The following is a 24,919-nucleotide window of genomic DNA, read 5'->3' as shown; positions in this document are numbered from 1 at the left end:
CATTTTTTTCTAGATGCATCTTTATAAGTTTTAAAATTACTTTGAATTTTAATATTTCTGTAAAGGTTATTGAACTAAACTAAAATATTAATATATGATATTTTTCTTAGCCGTGAGATTGAGTTTTTTTTTTTTTTAAAGCAAATAAATCAATGGCAAGTAAGTGATAAAATAGTGGTGAGAAATATTTATCACATTTACAAATTACAACATAAACTAGTTAACTCAAATTTGTTTTACTGCAGCCTTTATTTTCTGGTTAGAGAACCAGAAAACATTAAATAAACCACATATTTAAGAAACTATTAAAAACTTTTTTGTTCATTAATAATTATTATTTAATTACTTTAAAAGCATATTACAGCTAAAGAGTTTTAGATATGTAATTAAACTCAGTAGAAATAATCTAATTATTTAAAACCAGAAGTTGTTTGTATAGTAGGTATATATTATGTTTTTTAATGAATTATTTTTAAAAATTAATATAAATACATTTTGTAAAACTAAATATTTTTTACAATTTAGACCATTTCTCATTTAAATTAGTGCTAATATAGTATCTAATATGATATATTTATACCTAGTACCTACCGAAATATTGTGTAGTATATTGTATCTAATTCCTTAAAAAAAAGTACCAATAATAAGTCAAAACCCTCGATAGTCATTATTTTATTAATATATTGATAATTGAAAATAATATTATACATGTTTAAAAAGTTAAAACCTTTTTTTAAAATTAATTAGTAGATTGGTTAATTTTCTTAAGTTTATAATTTCACAAAAATAACTAGATAAAATGTTTACTTTGTATTATTGTATTTGTATTACTTTTTAATATATAATTTATATACTATTGATCATTTTATATCTGTGTTCTCAAAAGACTAATGTATTTTACAAATCATATTATTACAATTCTACCAAACAAAGATTAGCATAATATTATCCATAAATTGTAATTCAGTCGATAAAGAAGGGTAACTTAATCCCGGGGCAATAATGTCGAGTTATCCCGATACAAGGAGAATACTGATTTTAACGGATTTTAAAAGTATGACAAACAAACTCCACTACCCTATCGATTCAACTTTGTAAAACCTAGTGTAATACCGATATTTGTTGGCGTCGAAGAAGGAGATATAATTCTCGATTCGTTAGTTATGGCCTACAGGGGCGCGCACACGCCACTTGCAGCTGCCACAACGCGCAATCCATCAAAAACAAATGAAAAAAGTAGATAAATAAGAAAACAACAGTGTACGTGCTTCGAAGTCCGAATAACCGCCCACCACACTTGTAAGAAATTGGATTATCTCGATTGCGCGTCTTGGCACTTTTCACAGCAAATGATCAACTTTTTCTTCCATATATATGCTACTGTAGCGTGACTACGGTTTACACGAGATTTTGATACGAAGCCAAAGTAGACGCAATGGTCGTGAGCTTTTATCGGGTGTAGGTAGGTACTATATGTACACACAAGTCGAATAAAACAGTCACCCCTCACAAATACACATAGTGCTATACATATCGCATCCCCGTTGGGGATAAAAATGAATTGTGCCACCCGTCTTTTCTGTCTCTCTCCAAATGAATCACCCTTTTGCAGGAAGGTGTAGATACGTGGGAACTGGGAACCCTCGTCTTTCACCCGCAGCGTCAAATTAAAAGAACTGTCTGTAGACTAGCGTGACAATCGTGGTTTTTGCTAGCAAAACACGGAACGCTGCATTGCGCTTAGATGCAATTAATGAGTTCCAAAGTACGTTATAATTTCCAGACAGAACCGGAGATGCAAAATGAAAAAATGTTCAAATAGTATAAATATATATATATATACATATATACAAAGGGGAAACGGATTATACAAACTTTAAACGCAAAAAACGCATCAGATATCAAAATCTTATTAAGTACTGGAATAATTTATAAACACATTTTAAATATATAACTTTTATTATAACACGACGTATTTTCTTCTTATTCGATAGTTATGTAGTTATGTATTTAGATTATTAAGTACATAATGATGAATTATTTTTATTAAATAAAATCACCTTTTAAAATTAAGTACACATTTCTTATAAACGTATGTATTTAAAATATTTAAAATTTATTTTTCTACTATTCTGTATTATTTTTTATTCGATTAAGGTATTTTTTTAACAATTTCGGGTATACTATTATAATTGCATTATATTTTAATACTATGTTAGGGAAATTACAGTATCGATTAATTAACTAATTAATCGATGGTTAGTAAAAAATACACTGAACAATTTATATTCAATTTAGTTTATGTAACATGCTTACATTTTGTTATTCTTAATAACTGATTTAAAAAAGTTAATAATTAAATTACTTTGGTTTGGAATTATTACTAATTTATGTATATTGTATTCCATTTGATAAATTATTCATATTATGTATAATATAGCCATATAGGTACCTAATTAAACATAGTATTTAAAACAGTGTATTAAAAATAAAAATTGGATTTTAATTTAGAAATCGAATGACCGAATACTGTTTTAATTCCAAATACCAACTTCAAGTAAATTGTTTTTATTATATTTATATAAATTGAAATTCAATTATATATATAAGAACGTCACATAACTTTTTTTTACATATGATTATTATTTACTAATAAATACAATAGTATCTCAATGATATTGCATGTAGCATTGTAGCTCAAAGGCTAAAACGCATTATTAAGTAGATAATATAGGTACCTACTATAAGTAATAGTAAAAGGGTAAAGTATAAAGGACCAACGTTTTTAGAAACATTTTAAAACTTAAATAAGTAAAATTTAATATTTTTGTTGTGTTGTATTCTTTTAAGGTCAGAGTTCAAAACATTCAAAAATGTCTATGAAAAATATACCCAGAATAATTTTATAAATATTTTAGTATATCTAAGACAATACCCTAAATCAAAGTTGAAATTCATGCTTTCATGACTATGTAAGTAGTGTTGGGTATTACTACCACGCTATATCGTATTCAACAAAACGTCTAGGCTTACTGGAAGGATTCGGTGTTCTGAAACCGTCATATATAAATAAATAATATCCCTTCAAGATGATTCCAATTGTTAGAATTTCTTATTTCTTGTGGTTTTTATTTTAAATATTTCACAAAAATAGATAAATAGTGTAGTGTATAATATATTGTTTTATATTTAACTAATAATTATCTATATTATTAAATAATACAATTTTATTACTTTGGTTATAAATTAAATTAAATTTATTGGAAGTTATAAATATAACACTTATAATGACTTCGATAAAACTTGTTATGAGTTTTTCATAATAATTAATTTAAATTCGTCCTAGTTAAAATAAAATTCATTATAAGCTTTTTCGATAAAACCGAACATGCAAATTTAATATTATACATTGTATACGTAGTATAATAATATCGAATATAGTTAATATAGATTATAATACAAAAGCAAATGTAGGTACATGTGTGATATGCAAGCTGATCCACTGGATTACCATGAATTTTCTGACATGCGTTACCGGATTTTGTATCCAATTTATACGTTTCACCTTTTTTTTTAAATAATAAATAAGGTACCGAGGTAGGCTCCTATTTGTTATTTCTACCCTTCAAGGTAAGAAAACCGACGTAGTAGGTATTCAGAAGTATTGTGGTTTTAATATTATAAGCTTGTTTAAATGTATAAATTCCTACATATAATCACTGAACTAAATAATTTAATTAAATGAATACAATACAAATTTGAATATTCAATACAATTGAATTCAGAATAATATAATTAATTAGATTATGGGTTTTCAATAAGATAAAATATATTTGAATATAAAATATTGTATTTAAAAAAAATTACATAACTATTATAAGTAAGATTCCTTGTATTCGGTTAAATTTATTTTTATTTAGGTTAAATGGACATGGTTATTATCAATTTCTTTTAATAGATAAGTCCGTACACTTAATTATGGAAAATATTATAGAACACTAAAATGTTAAATGTTGGGTTTTGTGTTTGCAATGTTTATAGTATACCAATCAGTTGTTAATTGTAAAGAGTACTACAGTTTAATATTATCTATTGAAGGACAAATTTCTTATTGCTATTTAAATTAATATACATTTTAATAAATAATAAATACATTATGTATTTTAAATCATCTCTACTAATGTAACATAATTCCAATCTAATACAAAAAGCACTTTTATGGCATGATTTTTGAACTAAAGTTTAACGTTCGACAGTTTTACGTTAAGTATCATGACCAAAAGTCATAAAAACAGCTACCAATATCCATTCCATAATCTATGTTTCCAATATAAACTCCATTTTTAAAACCCTTAAAAAGAGGTATTTATAGTACCTACCAAATACTTCAAAAGTATACATAAAAAATTTCGATTTTTTGCTATAATTGTGTTTTTTTCTAAGTTTTATAAAATACATGTTTAAAATGTAACCTAACCATTACGACTACGGACTACGGTATGAAATCAAATTAAATTAACCTCGGTCTCTAAGATTATATAAAAATGGAAATCATTATCAGTAATTTGAAATGACGATTGAAGTTCGAAACCTTAAGCTGTTGTTACTTGCAGAGTGCTATCGTAAAAGCAAATCGATTATATTAAGTTCTACAAGAAGAAACTTTACTTACATCCACCCCCCCCCCCCCCAATAAACTGTCGTCAAGTACAATTTTTATTGCTTTGGGCTCTTTGGCCAAAGGAAGGAAGTGAAAAAAATCAACTTTGGACGAATAAAGAGGGTGAAATGGCAAAAATATATAACTGAAATTAAATAATGTCCTGCAGCAGTGCAGCTGTACAACGAGCTTTTATGATGGATTTTGATGGAAAATATATATACAGATTATTGTCACAGTTACATCATATTTTATAAAAAAAAAAATGCATAACATCTCCTAAACTAACCATAATAGATATTACTAATGTATTTCATAATTTTTATCCATTATTCACTTACAAAATAAATAATAATAATTATTATTAAAATTTCATATATGAAAGCTAAAAATATTAAAAATAATTGTATGATTAAATACGTATCTTTTTATATTAAATATTAATAAAAAAACGATAAAAATCATAGTGCTTTTGGCGTTTTCTAACCATATATTATACGTAAATGTTTGTTGCTAAGACAAAATGAATGATAAGTGATAACTGATAACTAATAAACATTACAGATTATAGCTAATTACTTATTATTACTTTATAGTTAAATAATATTAACCGCGGTTTAAAATAGCCGTATATAATATATATAAATATATATTTTCAAAATTATAATTATTTTTAGTTATAAAGTACTATTACAAAGGGAACATCTTAATAAAACTCTGTACATAATAATTGATAATATTATTATTATGTATATATTGTATGTGTGTGTGTGTGTGTGTGTGTGTTCGTTGAATAGTACGTTAATAACATTTAAAACAATTATCTGCATAAGTGCTATGTGTAGGTAAGAAATATTATTAAATATAAAATTAAATATGAAATTAAAAATAAAATTTATTGTCAATATTTGATAAAATGTTAAACATTTACACGGCAATTCTTAACTCTTATTTATTTTAATGAAACTATTAAAATAGTAGCTTATAAAAGTATGCTGAATATAATATATACACCACATTTTAATAATTTTATAGCATATTGAATCCTAATATAAACCTCCAATTAAAATCGAATAGAAACCATTTAGATGTACATAAAATACTACGGATGGTAATTAAAATATTAAGTACTATAATTAAATTCATTTATTTTCAGCTATGTAAACAAACTCAAACTAATTAAAGGAAATATTTATACTCTTTAAAAAATGGTAAGTACAATTTAAAAGCCATTAAACCAAATGAATATAATATTGGCTTTTGTTTGACCAACAGCCATCTGTGTCAACTATTATCTAGTATATAAGTCTTAAAACATTGCATTGCCAGTTACATTCGATAATAACTATTATACAGTGAATCTAAAATTACTAAACCAAAAGTATTAAAAACCATCATGAATCGTTTAATCTTTTTCGCTGCTGCACTCTCATTAGTTTTCACTATCGTCAATACACAAAGCGTGTCAGACTCCGATGCCGATTCCGAAATTTTGGAAGAGTCTACCACCGAAAATCCCACGGAGTACATTGAAGATTTCTCTAAGATGGATTTAACCAGCAATGACAGTGAATCAGTCAAATCACGGGAAGATGAAATGGCCAACGAAATAGCCTATATGATAACATTTATAACAAAGTCCTTTGGAGATATGTCAAAAATTATAGAAGACATGAAAAGTCTAAGTAGCAGTACGAACATCGACGAAGCTTCCATAAAAAATTTTGTAGATAATTTAATAAATTATGTAGAGGACACTGAAATCATGAAGCAGCAAATCAATCGTGTGGTAGAAGTTAGAGATCAATTTCAAGGCGCGATTGTAAAAAATATGAACTTATTGGCAGTTAATGCGGAAGAAGCAGAAAAAATGGAAAAGGAACTACGTAAACAGATGAAACTCCGATTACCTAATATCCCAACTCCACAAAACATGGAGCTTCCAAGTATGCAAAATTTTCTCCAAAATTAAATTCAAGTTTATTTAATTTGTTTTGTAATTTTACTTTAAAGTTTTTTTTTCAATATTCTTATTAACTGTGTCATTTTGGTCATATTTAAATAAAATATAAAATAGATTTAACTAACAAACTTTTGTATTTGTATTTTATTTTATCATAGAACGGGCCATGGTCCAAAGTACAGTAATACAGTAGTATTTTTAACGGTAAGAAGAACGTATCTACATAATACTAACAAAAAGAGGTAAACGAGTATTCATTTGCAATATGCATCATCCTAAATATTGGTTTATGACGGTAATAATTGGTGGTGCTGAGTAGTATGAAAAAATAATAATGTAAACGATACTGAAAACTACAAATCTTGGTGTTAGATTAACTTAGAATTTCAGAACAATTTATAAAATAATCAATGAATTTTTGTACCAATACCCAGTTGGCTGATACACATCTGTCACTTATGTTTGATAGTCCTAATACCGTAAATACTAATTCATAATCATAAGGTCTGTGATGAATATGAAGCACTCTAACAGCATAATTTAAAAATTTACGTTGCACCCTTTTAATCTGGTTCTAACTAGTAACTGCATTTGGGTCCCAAATGACAACGTATTGATATACAAAAAAATAATAATAACCTCTTCGATATATATTTCTATTTTTTGTATTTTTTGTGCTTTATAACACTTAAAATACAACTTCCGAGTATTGATAAGTAATATATTCGTAACAATTATAGTGTATTATAATAATAATAATTATTATTATTTTTTATTTTATAAATTATAAATCATTATACTTTTATTTATTTATTTTTTTTATTTTTTTATTAAGTAAATAAAATTTACAAAATGAAGAGTTAATGTTAATTAGTATTATTGGTAACTAATATAATATACTATGGTAACTATATTATACAATTAATTAAATTAATCAACCATCTATAACAGATAAAATTATACCTTAAGATATACCTAAATAACACGAGTATATTCATAAGCCATTATTTATATTTAAGTATTTAGATGTTTTGAATCCTAATTAAATTATTTAGAATTTTTTTAAACCATTAACTATAACAATATACAATAATATTAATAATAGTATCGCATTTAACCTCTTACTGACATTATTTTATTCTCTACTTAAGTAATTCTATTTATTTTATGCACTCAAAAGTATGTTATTATTTATTTATTCCAAAAAAATACTGTTCAAAATGTTCGCGAAGAAAAACAATTTATCAATGCCAGTAAAAGTAATGATTTAAACATCACTTAGAAACCAACTCGGGTTTTTATAAAAAAATCGATCACATTCTTATTTTAAACAATTAGATTATCAAACTACAAAGTTATGGCTCCATATTTTTTATTGTAAAGCAAGGCAATACCAAACATTATGAGCCTCTATAGCTCTACGATATAGACGAAACAATAATATAATAGTTATAACTTTTAATATATGTATTCGTGTAGTATATACTATAAGCCTAAATGGCTTATATAGCTATATTAATATATATTTTAATGGTTTTTGCTTTCATACAATATGCATTACCTTAATACTGTAAGACCATAGTGGAGACTCAGAGGCAGATGAAAACCCCACTTCTCCGCCGAAAACGTATACCTTATCTTGATAAACGACTGCTGTATGTTCTTGCAAATTTTGCAATGTATCTCCTGTCGGATGCAACTGTTCCCAGGTGTTATTTGCTAGAATTCAAAAAACGAATGAGGAACGTTATGAATAATATAAACTATAATATTATACAATGCATTACATTAATCGTTATATCATTGATTATATTAGAATAGACTATTCTATAATCAATGGTTATAAATTAGCGTCGATAACTTTATTTGCAAAAATTAATACAATTTACTTGAAAATATTAGATAATATTCGGTGAAATACATTTAATTATTATTGTAATTTTAGTATTTAATATCTATCGAAAATCGCCAATATTATATAATATAAAATGAATAAAACAAAACTTAATTTCATAATTCGTTTTAACAGATATATTGAAAAAAAATAAATATTTTTAGATTATAATTTTTTCCAGTGTTTTTTTTAAAATCCAATTAAAATAAATATATGGATTAATCATCATAATATCTATCTTATTATACCACGTTTATTTTATTTTGTAACATATACAAATTATAAAAACAGCATATCATAATTTAAAACAAAAAACGATAAATAACTTTTCAATTACTAATTTATTTTCCAAATTAATATACTATATTGACCAAACTCTATGCACTGTAATTCAAAAACACTTGCACTCAAATTTTATAACTCGAGTTAAAGTATTATAAGGTACATAAAGTGTATTGTGCTCAAAACTTTTATATCCAACAATTTTCTAACACAAGATTTTTGTAAGATCTTTAATTTAATTAACTTAGTTATTATTATATAGTTTAGTTTTACAATGATAATAAGTTGTTACAAAATGAATACTATTGAAAAAATATATTAATGTAATTGTCTATGTATTAATTTAAACAATAAATTATCCGTTTATGTATATAAACGTAACTGAAATAGAAATTTCTTGGGAATAAATAAATTCTCAAATTAAAAAGTTTTTTTTTAATTAAATATATACATAGGTACTGTAATTTAAGAAATACAACCCCCTTTATTCCAACAAATTTATCACGAAAGCAATTGTAATTCGATTGTTGTACGTTACGTCAAAATGAAATTAGAGGCGATTTGTATTCAGACTACGTGTCATACTTACACAGGGCGTATCTCCATATGTCTTTAAGCGGCCAATTGCCATTCCGACCACCGACCACATAAATGTGGTTACCGTGAACAGCAGCGCTATGTTTGGATCTTGATGGTGGAACACTATTGTCACTTGTGAACGATACCGGAGTCCACATTATATTACTAAAAAAATAAATAATTTTAATAAAAACGCATAATAGATTTTTCATAAAGATGAATAAGTGTATTGTATGCATTAGATATCATATATAATAATACTTCTAAATAATTAATTTGCATACTATTTTGGATATGGCGAACCTAACATAGTAAACTTAGTAAAATTATATTAATCTCTGTAGCACAAAACAAATTAATTAAATTCTAAATTTCTATACTTGAAATTAACTTTCTCACATTTTTTTTTATTTTAACACTCTTTTTAAAGAGCTCTATATTTAAAATGTTAACATTAAAAAATTATCATATTTCAAACTTTAGACAAAAAAAAAAAAAATTAAAAATATAAGAACGTTTATCTCAAGTAGAGGAGTCAAGTTTAGAACAGGTTCGTGTGTATTACACAAAGACTTTCAATCCCTTTAATATAAGTCTTATAGTACTGTTCAATAGTAGATTTTTCTTACAGTGTTGTCTGTGTAGTCAATAATTTATACTATAAATAATAGTTTATAGCATGAGAATTAAGAAATTAATAATTGTTTTCACCAACTTGCATAATTACGGTTATGTCGTCTTCATTCTATCATATTATGTATGTTAGTATGTCACTCTTAAATATCCCTATTCGGCCCCCTTAAATAAGATTTAGATCCACCCCGGCATGAACCAAACCCATTTAATGTTTGGATGACTTCATTTACATATTATATAAGGTTTGAAAATTAATAAGATACTACGATATCAACTATTAAGTAATATATTATTAGGTGACATAATTTATGTCTTAGATTTATAAATTATTCTCATTAGGTATGAACGCAAAGAGCTTCCACAAGATTAATTATCGAATACCGAATCCCAATTTTTAAAATTTTAATCAAACTCTTAACTCGTATCTCATTAAACTTATTTTTACTATAAATAAGATTAATTTTACCATAAACAGTCGATTGCATAATTAATAATCGGATAATTAAAATGTTTTTTCGCTGATTCTCGTGTACTATTATTAAATCAATATTTAATTGTTATATTATTATGAAAACAATAAATAATTATTCTTTGTACTTATTTTTCTTTTTTTTGCTTATCAACCTGAATGTCGATCACCAGGAATTTAAAATTTTAAATGTATCTCACTCACTTGTTTGAAAAGTTTCGCGACCTCTGATTTAAAATAATATAATGGTGATAGGTTGGAATCATCGATACTACTATACAGAATACATCAAACATAAACATTATAACCATTATAATTTATAACCAATAGCCATAAAGTATATAAAACTGAATAAAGGAACTAAAAACCTTATTTGTAGTATAAATATATGCTTATGGTTGATAAACACGCGATTTCAACCACTAATTGAAACACCTTACAACAAAATATTTTCATTGAAAATTATTACTACCTGTTGTGATAATTAGACATTAACGAGAAACATTATATAGGTACATTAATAATTGGTTTACGTATTAATTATTAATATATAGGTAAGTAATAAGCTACGGTTATCAAAATAATGCCGTAGTTGTCTAAATTAATAATATAAGATTAATATAAATTAATTATTAATACCTCCAAGATATTTGGATAAATTTATAATAATAATAATTTTTAACAAATTTGTAGATACCACACTTAGAACTCGATTATTGTTTTTTACTCTGATATGTAGTTACTAGTATCTAAATTATTCTGAATTACTTTAACTTTTCAAGAACATTTTAATTTTTAAATATTAAATAATAAAATACTAAGTAAATTAAATGATATTTTACAGCTACTACTCCCTATTGTTTTGTATTATATTATAATCTGTGTAATTGATTTAAAACAAACAATTATTAATTTGGTTGGTTAAAATCTAAAATAAAAATAATTATTGTAACAAAATAAATAAAAAAATTTATAATATCAAAAAATACTAAGAATAAATTATACATTCTTTTGTCTTTAAATACTCAAAAGATCAAAGTATCACATTTATATTATGTACGTTAGGTAGTTTAGTTAAAAGAAACAAAATTAATAATAATGATAATATAGAAGGGATATAATACATTCAATTTGAAAAACTTTTCAACTTATACCTTTAAAATAAATACAAATATTAAGCTTTAATATCACACTCTTTCCATACAACAGATTATTTAAAAACATTTAATAATTCATGTGCACACATATTGCAGTTATGTTAATTATACATAATACATATGTATAACATCATATGTGGTTTTCTTTCTATCCTTCATTTCAACATAGACTACATAATATTCGTATTAAGTTATTATCTAATATAAACAATCGCAACGTCGTTATATAGTATATAGCATAGTGTATAACATCTTTCCAGGGACAAAGTAACACGAATTCCCCAAGGGACGTTCTCTCGACAACGATGATGGACAGAACGATTCCCTACGGAACGATACGTGCATGTGCGTAAAAGAAGTTTTTTCTGTTTCTCTTATCCAAAGTACGTTTTTATTTTTTATTTTTTTTTTTTAACGACAAAACCGTATATAAGAATCCTCGAGTTTAGTACGACGAGGGATGGAAATCGTGACCACGCACCGCGGTTGCCAAGGAGGGTCGTTTTCGTTATAGGGTAGGCTTGGTGATTCTTCAATAATTCAAAGTTCCAAAACGAGGGATCTTTACCGACCAACAGCACATAAATTGCCATAAACCTCAGCTGGTAGACACTAGCATTTCAACACTGAACACTAGGCCATAAGTCTCAACACACTAGAGCTTTCACTGAAATTAGCTACTATCCATGATGGGGAAAAAACCTATACTATTAAAACTGCAGTTGTCCGCGTGGACTGACATCGTCACCAGTGTTATAGCTATATAAAAGCTATATACGTATACAAGTCACGTAATCCACTTCTTTCAGCCTCGATATACGCATATTATGTGTGTATGCGCTGTCGTTGTTGTTGAAGATAAACGACTCTTTTGAGACTAGGAATTATATAACCAGCCGATTTTTATGGTTATATAAATTGTTAAAAATAATTGCCAATAATCCATGTATCTAATTTTCTTAACTTTCGATTTTCCATATTTGCTTTCCCTTAAACTTTTAAATAATACCAGTCTCTCGGGACTTATAACTTTGGTCATTTAAAAGATAGCATTTTAACCACATTAGCCCTCATATTATAATCTTTTCTCCTCCTGCAGACAATTGGTTAAACTCTTTATTCATAAGGGAATATTATATATAATGTTGTTAAATTTTAATTATTATCATAGATAAATATATGGCATAATATTTATTATGTATTTCTTATGCAGTATGGATTACATTAATTTTAATTTCACAAACAGTTCAAGTATCTAAAAAAAATAATAATAAACTGCAATTTCGTTGCACAAAACATTTTTTTTCGTTTAGTATATATAATTGACATTTACAATTTACATGAATTAAATGTTTAGATAGTAGTTACTAGTTATCGAATTAACTAAATTACTTTGGAAATCGACAAGTACACACCCTCAACGTATTACCAAATACACTCTATATGTAAATTTTCACCAAGACGATTAACTATATAATTTTTTTTTTGAATGTTATATATCAATTACAAAACTTATATAGATATAGGCTGTATGAATATTTAAAATAGACATTTCCACGTTTTATTTTAGGTAAGTATACAAAATCATGTTAAGCCAGCATTTACACTTCTTGTACTTGCCGTAGTCCGTAAGTAATAATACCAAGAGGACATATTTCTTTTTAGAATTGATATTCCCAAGAAAATTAATTTCAATTTTAGAAAAAAACTTTAACCTAACTTATGAAAACATAAAATATAAAGTATTTCAGATTTAAATATACAAACCAGACCGATTAAGAGCTTATAATGCACTAGGCATACTATTTTTAATATCTAAAACTATAATATTACTCTTTAAATAAAACTTCTCCATAACATAAATGTAAGTCTAAGATTTTAAAAAGAGATTTAGATAAAATAATTTCCGTAACGACTTAGGAAAATTATATAGTAACATAAAATTCCCCAGTGGCACTATAATATACGGAAGGACATAATGCTTTTTCAGTTTAAACCAATTACCCACGCAGTAAAAAGTAGCATGGACAATAAGTATCGTAATTTGTAGCACAAAGTTAAACCCATCTAATAAATTGAATTAGGTATCTACGTTAAAAATAAAACAAACTAATATTGGTTCAAAGAAGAATGAACAAAAACTAAAAAAAGAAAATTGGATGATTTTTTGTCTACTAATTCATAAATCAAATACAATTTTTAATAAAAATGTTCAATCACTATTCATAAAATATTGAAATTTACATGATCCACTAACAGAAATGTTCGAACACCAAACATAAAAACAAATTTAAGAATTTTTTTTTTATATTAAATAAATAAATTTATAAATTATTATATACGTTTTATAAACGAACATCAATATAATTTGTATAGATCTCTTTTATCATATAAAACCGATAATAATTATTATTTTATATAATACTTTTAAATCAAATATTTTGAAAAGATTTTAGATTGTTTACGGAGTATAGGTACTTATATAGGTATTTTCAATATGTTGAAATATGTATTTATAATTTTCTCGCAGTTATTCAATCAAATATTTTATCAAGTTTCGCTAAAAATCGTTATGTTTTTCGTATTTAAACTTCATTAAATTTTATGTAAAAATTAACTCATGCAAATACAACATGAAAACCGCTGTAATTAATTACCTAAAATATTAAATCTAAATCGTAAGGCATTATCATTTATCTACGCATTTCGAAAGTATTAAACACGATTATAACCTAAAATATATTTATTAAATCCACAGTTATTTTTCATTAGTCTAACAACAAACTATATATAAAAGTTCAACACAAAGAATGTTTAACTCATATTTTATGCATAAGATACGAATACTTGACACTCGTATTACAATAATGACCTTAAGTATTAACGTGGTATATATTTTTATATACCACGTTAATTATAAAGCCAAGCTCACAGTTAAGTTATTTGTCGTGTTATGTTCCTTTGATTGTATTTTGAATGCCTGTTATAATTATGATATCATTCACTAATTGAAATTTCCAAAGTTGGGCCCACTTCAACTTTTTAACACAACACGACACCTGTGAATCCGACTTTACGTAGATTCAAAATGTTTCTCTCCAAAATACATTTGAACACATCAAATGAACTCGGAAAACTACAGAAAAAAAAAAATTTGATTTACGCCCGCGGCAGCACGACGGCCACCACGGCGCGTACACGATACCTACCTATCAATCGGATATAAACTCCTTCGGGTACGATCGCAAATGTTTTCAGGTGCCGCCAATTATAGTAATTATAAAATTATTATAATACAGCCCGTAGAGGATTTATTTTTTATTTTGTTAGCCGCCACCGAGTGTACAATGATGGTGGTGGTCCGGCGCGCGGTCGTCTCGGCGAGCCGCCGTGACGATGGTCATCTGCAGCGTCGCGTCCACGCGGCGACGATCGTCACACGCCAGAGAGCCGTAAACGCGAGCGTAGGCGGTCGCGGTCTTCTCACACGGCGGATCGGGCGAACGAGCTAATTATAACGTGTCGGTCGTCGGTATATGCCGTTCGAAGCGACGGTACCGCGGGGACCGGGGTGCCAGAGTGTACTGAGATCGACGAGCGCGGATGGCGCGAAACGCTCGGCGGTACGGCACGTCAGTGATAAGGCACGCGCCGCCGCGGGATCTGCGGCGCAAGCGCCCCGCCAATGTCGCGCGGGACGGTTCGCGTGTGCTCGCGTCGCGTCCCTCGTCGCCGTCGTCGTCGCGTCGTGAATGGGGTGCGCGTTATTGATTACTCTAATAATCCACCGCCGCTCCGGCCGTTAACGCTTGTCCGCTGGCGGGTGTGCGACGGCGGGCGGGGGGGGGACGGCGAAGCACAGACTCGACAATATTACTCTTTGTGTGCAACGTCACGCGGGCGGGTTAGGGTGCGTACATACAGTAATATATATTATTATGGTACGATGTGGTTTATTTTTATTTTTTTTTTTTGCTCCGTTCTCCGCATATAGCCAACACACCGTCACCCATCCCCCCCGCCCACCACAGTAAACATAGCTCGACATTCGAGATGAACGGCGGCCGCGGAACCTGGGCGGCGGCACGTAACGAGAGTGAAGTTTGCACGTATCTAAACGGCTGCGGTGTCGTTGCGGGTCAACAGCCGACAAATTCTACACGAATGAGAGTGTGTGTGCGTGTGTGTGTGAACACGCGTAGTCGTACCGATTATTATTATATTTTTTCATATATAAATATTAAAATAAGCAGCATCGTGTACGTACAGCTAGTGGCATAGTCAGATGGGGGGGGGGAGTCTCAAAATGTTCATTCCCCCAACCGCCATCGGATGTATCTTTAAGAGTATAGGTATATAACAATGTAGAAAAAAAATATTGACCGCTCTTATGAAAAAAAAAAACCCTAGACTAATGAAAGTTTTAGCTTTTACTAGATTGGACACAATATATTTTATATAATATTATAAAAGTACCTCATTGAAATGTATGATAAATTAGTATGAATAAAAAGTTGTTAAAATTGTTTTTCATTTCAGTCGAATATATTTAATATTATAATATATCTGATCATATAATAAGTATAAGTTATCAATAATGCAAACAATACAAATTTAATTTTTATAAGATTTTTTATCCCTCCCCCTTCTTAAAGAAAATCTGGCTATACCACAGTGTACGTCTCGTTTTGTTGTCGATGTGGTTGTCACTTATCGCAGTTATTACTTCCGCCGTCGTTTGAATCGTAAACGCCATCTAGACTCTATCCTATTAGTAGGTATATGACCAAGCAATTCGCAACTATATCAATGTCGTATATATTTATTCCGAGGACTGGAGGTAATCAGGGACTACAGGTACATTCGAGCAGATGTGTCATAGTACTTTTATCATGACATTGACATTAAAAACAAAAAATAAATTTTTTTTTTTATTCAAATTATTTAAGTCCAAAAATTTCAATTTTAAGTACTTATACAACGTTACTGTTGTAAATAAGTATATAAGTACCTATAGTAAAATAATTATTATCATAGTTATAATTTTTTTTTTTATTAGCTCCTATACCATAAGACCTTATTTAACATCAATATATAATAATTTAATTTCTGTGTTTATCTTATAGTACTACCAAAAATTTCGCGCTATATGCCACTGGCAATAAAAATAATATATAAAAGTACTATATTTTATACGAGAATGCAATACCCATGTTTTACCAACTGTTGTAGGTTTGTGTAGACATATCTGATAGTTTGATGTCTCGTTTATCCACACAGAACCCGCCCCTCCAAAATTGATGTGCACACGCTCCCCAGATACATACACCTACCCTCCTGCGAGTCATTGCGAAAATCCTCTTTTGTCGACTTATAAATACATATATATATAAATATATATATACACGAATAACGAATTTATCATGCGATAGAAGGAGCCAAGGCTTTTTACGATGTTTCAAAGTTTTCACTCTACACTCTCACTTTCCCTCCCTTTATTTGTCTCAAGAGAAAAAATAATCGTTTACGACGTAACATTTGTTTGTATAGTAAAATTAGTATAAAAATATTTAGGTCATCTAGATGGGGTTGAAAATTTAAGGCGTCTGCAGTACTTACGATATAATAGCCTTCTTTCGGCCGCTGTAATATTTTTTGTAATACTATGCACGGTAGAACGATTTTATAGAGAAAAAAATGTCCATAAACGAGTAAACGACAAGAAACAATTTATTCTCTCGACGTGCGTTTTCGGTCGGATAGATACGCGACATGATTGTTGTACGTCATGTCTCCATCAAAATAAATACGAGACACCATCACGGATTCGTTCGCGATTTTACACACGAATAATTCGTTTTTTGTCTTTAATTTTTCAAAACACGCAGAGTTGATTTCAGAATATAAATATAGAATATAGATGCATATATCATTTATGTGCAGTGCTATACTATAGGTGGCTAAGTATAATTTTATATGTATAATAATTATTTATGTTATAGACTTTTATATTATGTATAAATATACACTATTCCCCAAAACTTAATAATATTACAATGGTTGTAAAATAAATGATCTTATTTATTTTTATTATATCGATACCACTTACATAATAGGTTTTAAAAACTTAACATTTCAAGGAGAACCCAGTAAACCTAATTTCAGACTTTCGGAAGCAAAGTTATCTATATTTATAGTAAGCTGTAAGACAATATAAAATGCATGTGATAATTCAGGTTATCCATTTAATAAACGAAATTATGTAAGCTCGTTCCTAAATTGCCGAGCATTAACAATAAACAAACGAAACTGAGATTTTCTAAAGCATAATAAATAATTTATTAGAGTTTAGTTACTGTAATTTGTACTCGCAGCAGTATACTGTATAGGGCTACCATAAATAATAACAATAAAATATAATTATCACTTACCAGTATTTTGAGTACTCGTGTGCAAAGATATAGTGTTACCACGTTACGTCTTCGTTGATGACAAAAATATTTTCAAGTGACAACAAGACAATTGCTCGTGTAATTTATTGTTCAACATTTCTAGAAATATTATAGAATGTATACAAGCTGATTAATTAGTTGTTAAATAAAGTAAAATGCGATCATAATCTATTTCAAGTACAGAACATTACATTTCCATTCATAATGTTGAGTTTTCTAGTTAAAACTTGGGATAAAAGAATAAAAAACCAAACAAACAAATTTCATGAAATGTTTTATTAATGAGATAACGGATAAAAAGGAACGATATGTCCGTCTTAATAAAAGCACACAATAAAAATATAATCCTTATACGCTTTTCTAAACTTAAGAAAAATCACGGAAAGTAATAAAATTTATAAATACAAATTTACATTTCCTAATTTCGTGATAAGATTAATTACAGTAGTTTTAATATTATACAAGCAAGTATTTATATAATAATTAATAATATACAGGTAAATATATTATCATTATTAAAATATAGACGATAGTAATAGTAAAACATGTTTGCAATACTTTTAATATACTTGTTTAAAATTTTAAAAAGTAAAATCAATTTATTCTGCAGTTTTAAAAATAAGCACTATTCCAATTAAATATAACGGAAAGGTCATATAATAACAAATTTTTAAAGATAAGTATTGTCTCTAACTATACCTACCTATATAATTTAAAAATTGTTAACTTTTCAAAATCAAGTTGAATAAGTTTAAATAACTTCTTACTGAGTTAGTTTATAATGACTTACTTTAAGAACTATTGACCTATATATTTATATATTTGTAATATAAGGCTTCAGAAACTGATAAAATTAAATACTATATTATGTTTTACAAATCCAATAGGTACTTAAAAAACATTAACTAATTTTTCACACTTAAGTAATTATAATTGTTATTTATTATAGACAACATAACATACGATGCAACTATAGAAATCGCAAATTTAAAGCTATATTTTGTTAGCTAGGTACCTATTTATGATTTGCAAATTGTAAATCTTTTTATAGTTCACGAAACAAAATGTGTAAAAAACTATTTAAAAAACGAAGAAATTGTTCCTAATATTATATGAGTCGAGTATACCTTGTCATCGAGTAAGTCATTATAAATAACAATATATTAATTAGATATTTTAATTTTAATTCCATTAACAATTATTATGAATAAAAACGATTTTAAGCATAGACGATAATATGTCTAAATTCTAAGGATTTGTTTTAGAATTATTTTATAATTACGATATTTTTTTAATTTTGCTAAGAACAGTTTGTATATAGGAAGTATATTGAAATGTGCAATTAAATTAATATAAGCCATCAACATTTTTTTTTAAATTTGATTTTAGTGACTAAAACCACTAGTCATAATTCTACAACATGACTTAATTCATTTTGATCAAGATAAATTTTTCTTACACAAATTATTGTAGCTATTATTGAATTAAAATGTAATTTTATTTTTATAATAAATATATAAATGGCTTAATCCGTAATGACCATAATACTTATACATATATCTATCAGTTCAATGTAGGTCTATAGATTAACACGATTATTTAAGCTAACTTAACCTTTTATGATCATAAATAGATAATAGTATTTTATGTTATAATAATAATAAAGTACACATTGATTAATTAATCAACAAAATAAATACCAAATATTATATAAACAATTAAAACAGTTTAAAAAATGGGTATAAGTAGGTACCGTACTACTATACAGTAGGCTCGAATATATAGATAACTGTGATAGATAATTTACTCGGCAATGTTATGTCATTGCTACATTGCTAGATATCATTATATACGATACTTATTCAAATCTAGGACGAAATGTTTAAAGACAAAAAGTCCGTTTTAAAAAAAGTTGGACAAAAAATCTGGTTTCAATTTTTATTGTTGGACTAAAAGTTCGAAAATACAAAATATTCTATTAATTTCTCATTTATAATTAGATATATAATATAAAATACAGGTATACACTATCTCATGGGCGTAAGTAAGGGGGGTATTTTGGGCGTTCAAACACCCCCCCGAAATTTGAGATAAAACAATTTTATGATCAATTTTGTGAATTAAATTTAATGTACCTATATCTAAAACCCCCTCCGAAAATATTTCCCACCTCCGCCCATTCACTAGGTATAGGTATAGGTATCTATATACAATTAATATTAATTTTTGTATATATGTACCTATATATATTATATTATTATATATTTTTTATTTTTATAGGTAGGTAGATGGTAATAATATTAAAATACATCAATTAAAATAAATATTTATTAAAAATAATATTTTATTATAGGTATACCTATATACTTATATTATATTAAATATAGTGTAGGTATAGCTAATATATCTATTAGCTATCGTTTTTTTAGATCATCACAATTTTTCTATGACGACTGAATCGCGTAAGTGTAAACACTTATCAGTTATCAAGTTAAAATCAAATAATTTAAAATTGTTGTACAGTAAAACCGCTATGTGTGGCCCACGGCCCACAACGTCAAGTTAGTTTTTCATCAGAACTCTGAATGTCATAATAAGTAATTAACAACTTTACAAGTTATTTTAATATGAGTAGGTACCTATATTGAAAGCGCTTAATATAATAATATGTTTAAAATTTTTAGCAATATCAAAACCAAATCCATTGGATAAGTAAATAAAGTGCAAAAATTAAATTAGCTGCCATGTTAAAAGAGCTCAACACTGTTTTTTTTTATTAATCTGTATAAAAATTCAATTCAAACAGTCAACAAATATAGAAAAAAAGTGGGCAAGAGGGTACCGTTCTGCTGTACAATAGGGGGTGGGGTTGACCTCGGACTAGGGTAGGTTAAATTTGAATGCAATGATAGGTATCATTGTATACGAAAAACGTTTCTGAACGAAGATGATTTGTCAGCTTCGGATATAATTTCCAGTAGTTGGTAAAGAAGGTGTTTTAATGGCCTGAATACACCAAAATTTAAGTTCTTTTATAATTATTGTAAGCTAAACTTATGAATAATCTTGTATTAAAATTTCAACTCTTAGCTACCTATACAAACATTTTTATAAATTATATCTACAAAATAATTTGCAAATATTCATAATTTTGACGAATTTTTGTCAAAATTTGAACTTCAAATGCTAATAAAAAAAAATTGTGCCTATGTATTCTTATAATTTTTTAATCACTATAAGAATAACATATGAGGAATTTTGTATACAATTTTCAGGTATTTTGATAGGGCCAAAAAATTTTATCGACACTTCAAAAAAAATTTTTCAGAAAAATTGAAATTTTCAGTTGTCTATAAATAGCTCAAAAAAACTCAAAATATTTTGGAAATTAAATCATGTAAAGAAAATGCCAATCTAAATAACTGGTAAAATTTTCAAGTATCTACGACTTATACTTTTTGAATAATAACAAATATTTAAAATCGTTTGAGGATAAATCGTTATTTAACGCGGTTTTGTAAAAATTTAAATTTCAAACACTCATAAAATTTTTTTGTCTGAATCCGGTAGTTTTTTTTACAGATATTTTCAAAACTTAGTTATAAAAGAAAAAAATTTTAAGATTTTCCAACCACATAATTACTTGCAAATTTTCGCAATTTTGACATATTTCGTATATTATATTCGAACTTATAAAAAAAAAAATGTGACTAACGATTTCGGATTTTTTTTTATCACTTTAAGAACAACTTATAAGAAACCTTGTATTAAATTTTCAAGATTTTCTGGTCAGCCAAAAAATTTTTATCGTTATTTAAAAAAAAAAATACTTAGAAAAATTGAAAATTTCAATTGTCTATAAATAGTTCAAAAAAAACTCAAAATTCTTTGAAAACCTAACTGTGTACGGAGAACGCTAATATAAACATTTGGTGAAAATTTCAAGTATTTACATCGATTAGTTTTTGAGTTATAGTAAAATAAAAAATTTGATTTTGACGTAAACTGGTTTTGCGTAAAAAATCCCGTTTTTCCCTCATTTTTTTGGGGTTTTTCTCGATTCATTTCAAAAATTTTAACTTTTGACCCCCCAAACTACTAACTAGATTCAATTTCCTTTTCAAAGAGGGGCTGAAGTCAAAAATCGAAGCATTTTTACTGCTCCAAATGGCAAATGTTGTCGACAGACACAAAAAAAAAAAAAAAACAATAAAACAAAACAAAAAAAAACACACATCATTGTAAAATCAATACATTCATCACTCCGTTCAGAATCTAAAAATGTTATTTTTCTTATAGAAAAAGAAACATTAAGTAAAAAGTTAACCAATGTTATTTGATGATGAATCAACTGATATTGTATGCCAATCAAACATGAGGAGGTATATAAAAAAATAGTTATATAATAAATAATCAGTTTTATAATTTTATGATATAGATTCATAGATTTTGTAATAGTTACTTTATTTGTTAAGTTTATGACAAAAGATCCTGAATCCTGATAACGCAAATAAAAGAGCTATTATTCAAAACTTTTTATAAAGTACCTAGAACAATTTAAAAAAATTGTATTTCGATACTCAAAACCTTAATGGATTTGCTTCTAACAGTCATTCAATAATATTAGGCTCTCATTATTCTGTATTAAGTAAAATAAAAGATATGTTCTCCAGAATATTCATAATGAAATGCAAATTCCACTACTCTCACGCCTTTATTGTAGAAAAGCATGTAAATACTACCGTCTACCATTATAGTACCATGTTATTTATCTAGGACCATATTTAATTTTTTATAGTCATAGTAGTAAAAGATAAAACCAATACATACAGTTTCAACAACTTTAACATATTGAAGTACCATAAATTACTGCACCAACATCAATTGAGATGGATATCACTATTTACTTTTATAGAAAAAATTATTAAACAGTCGGAAGATATTTTTTTGAGTATACCTAAGCTTTCAATAAAAAAAAATAGGATCAGCAGAAAAAATAAATTTCCAATTAAATGATCCATTTACAATAGAGTATTAATAATTTCTAAAATGTATTTAACCATTTTTACCTAAATTCACTCGACCAAAACAATATTTTCAATCAGAATAATATGTAGTTATAAAATACTTGAAATGAAAAATTGATTTGATTTGTACAGAATTATTTGCCATGTAATATGAAATGAAATCCAACTATTAAATTTAATCAATCTAAATAATGAAAACAAAATTTTTAGTTCTTGAATATTTTATTTAGGTGTTTAAGTTTTAAATTAAATTAAAACTAGTTGCTTACAAATTAAAAAAGGTATGATGTTTTTAAATCCAAATACTACATTTAGTAAACGTGTTGATATCACCCAAAGCAATCTTTTTAAATATCAGGGAAAAGTTCAACAATCAATCACTTATTTGTTTAAACAGCTTCATAGAATTTTGAATAAATATAACAATATTCAAGATAAAAATAAAAATTGATCAATAGCACATTAAATTAATAGTTAGGTTAATCTTTAATGGTGATATTCAAACAGAAAAACCCAAAAAACTTTAAACTATGTATAAAAAATTGAAGACTGACCAATTCTCAGTGACGTAGCTAGACAATTTTTGTTGGGTAGGCCCAATATTTTGATAGAATAAGGATTATCAATAAATATTTTTATTAAATAAAAAACATGATATAAAACATTCATTTTTGAAGAAAAGTGGGTAGATCTACTGGTTATGTCACTGCCAATTCTTAGATCTTGTTGTATTTGTACAAGCTATTTTATCCTTTTCTTGTTCAAATGCAAGTTGTAAGAAAATATTAAGTAAAATCAACTGCATTAAAACAAGATAGATTAGAAAATAGATAAATAACCAGTACAGTATGTGGAACTATTATTGAAACGTATAAATAAATGTTAAAAAAAAAAATGAAAACTATTAGGTAGGTACAACATACAAATATATATTATTATCATTAACATTATTTTACCCCTTCAGCCACCTCAATCACTAATAAGACTAATGTAAACGAAAACAACACCATGTTGAATATAAATGAAAAATAATTATTTCTATTATGTAAATAAAAAAATGTTATATATTTTTAATAGGTACCTATCAAATTTTTTTTTAACTATAAAGGTTTAACAGTGAAAATTTGAACTAAATATTTAACTTATAGCATTTAAGTTAAAACGTATTAAGTTAATTTCTTTATATATTAGATATGTATATACATAAATATTTTACCTTATCTTGATAGGTATTCTTTTAAATTTTTAAACGGAGACATAGAAAACAAAATAATATGTAATCATTAGTCATTACTCACTTTAAACAAATGCGATTTTTCAATACTTTTATGCCTTATACATTAAAAAAATTATGTATTACCAAAATATCATAACTTATTCTGCGGTACTGTCGGTACTACCATTAATCTATTCTGTGGTACTACTAGTAATTTAGGAGGGAATACGGTAATATTGTTAATGCGTCAATCTTTATATTAAGACCATAATATACATACATATTCATTCATATAGCCATAAAAACATAAAGTACGTCTAATAAATAATAATAATTAATTAATAATAAAGTACGACTTCGAAATTGGAACTCTACAAGACGTAGTACAAGCTGTGAGATATAAAAAAAGCTTTTTGTCTTTTGAACGATTGAACGGTATTTACTATTTAGTATTTAACACGGTTTAAGATATACCTTTTATACCTTGTATATCTTAAACCGTGGTATTTAATAGAGAGCTAATGTTTACTTTTTGTCATTTGAGCGAAAAATGCGAACTTTTTGATAAGATTACAATTTACAAA

The 24,919-nt window shown here is 26.9% G+C and overlaps 2 protein-coding genes across 4 annotated transcripts in view; one reads left to right on the top strand and one right to left on the bottom strand.

The window, feature by feature from the left end:
- The window catches only part of LOC114119101 (uncharacterized), a 34,143-nt gene extending 9,603 nt beyond the window's left edge, over positions 1 to 24,540 (bottom strand). Inside the window, exons 1-4 of one of the 3 annotated variants that reach the window (XM_050201658.1) lie at positions 24,418 to 24,540; positions 18,072 to 18,191; positions 9,389 to 9,543; positions 8,185 to 8,342 (exon numbers count right to left, since the gene is read on the bottom strand). In XM_050201658.1, the coding sequence (XP_050057615.1) occupies positions 8,185 to 8,342; positions 9,389 to 9,536 (306 nt within the window). In that variant the 5' untranslated portion in view covers positions 9,537 to 9,543; positions 18,072 to 18,191; positions 24,418 to 24,540. Of the gene's footprint in view, positions 1 to 8,184; positions 8,343 to 9,388; positions 9,544 to 14,849; positions 15,237 to 18,071; positions 18,192 to 24,335 lie in introns of those variants that run through there. The other 2 variants (XM_050201657.1, XM_050201656.1) reach the window with 2 other exon arrangements.
- On the top strand, positions 6,003 to 6,751 carry LOC114119100 (uncharacterized). The gene has a single exon (XM_027980569.2). The coding sequence runs from the start codon at positions 6,057 to 6,059 to the stop codon at positions 6,630 to 6,632; it is 576 nt and encodes a 191-aa protein (XP_027836370.1). The 5' UTR covers positions 6,003 to 6,056; the 3' UTR covers positions 6,633 to 6,751.
- Positions 24,541 to 24,919: the final 379 nt, after the last annotated feature.

The sequence above is a fragment of the Aphis gossypii genome, chromosome 2, assembly GCF_020184175.1.
Source record: "Aphis gossypii isolate Hap1 chromosome 2, ASM2018417v2, whole genome shotgun sequence".
Lineage (NCBI taxonomy): Eukaryota > Metazoa > Arthropoda > Insecta > Hemiptera > Aphididae > Aphis > Aphis gossypii.
Note: the sequence above shows the minus strand (reverse complement) of the source record. Positions and strands in the feature narration are given on the sequence as shown.

What these genes read in the sequence shown, in the direction of transcription:
- LOC114119100 (XM_027980569.2), top strand. Translation starts at nt 6,057, where the DNA reads ATGAATCGTTTAATCTTTTTCGCTGCTGCACTCTCATTAGTTTTCACT.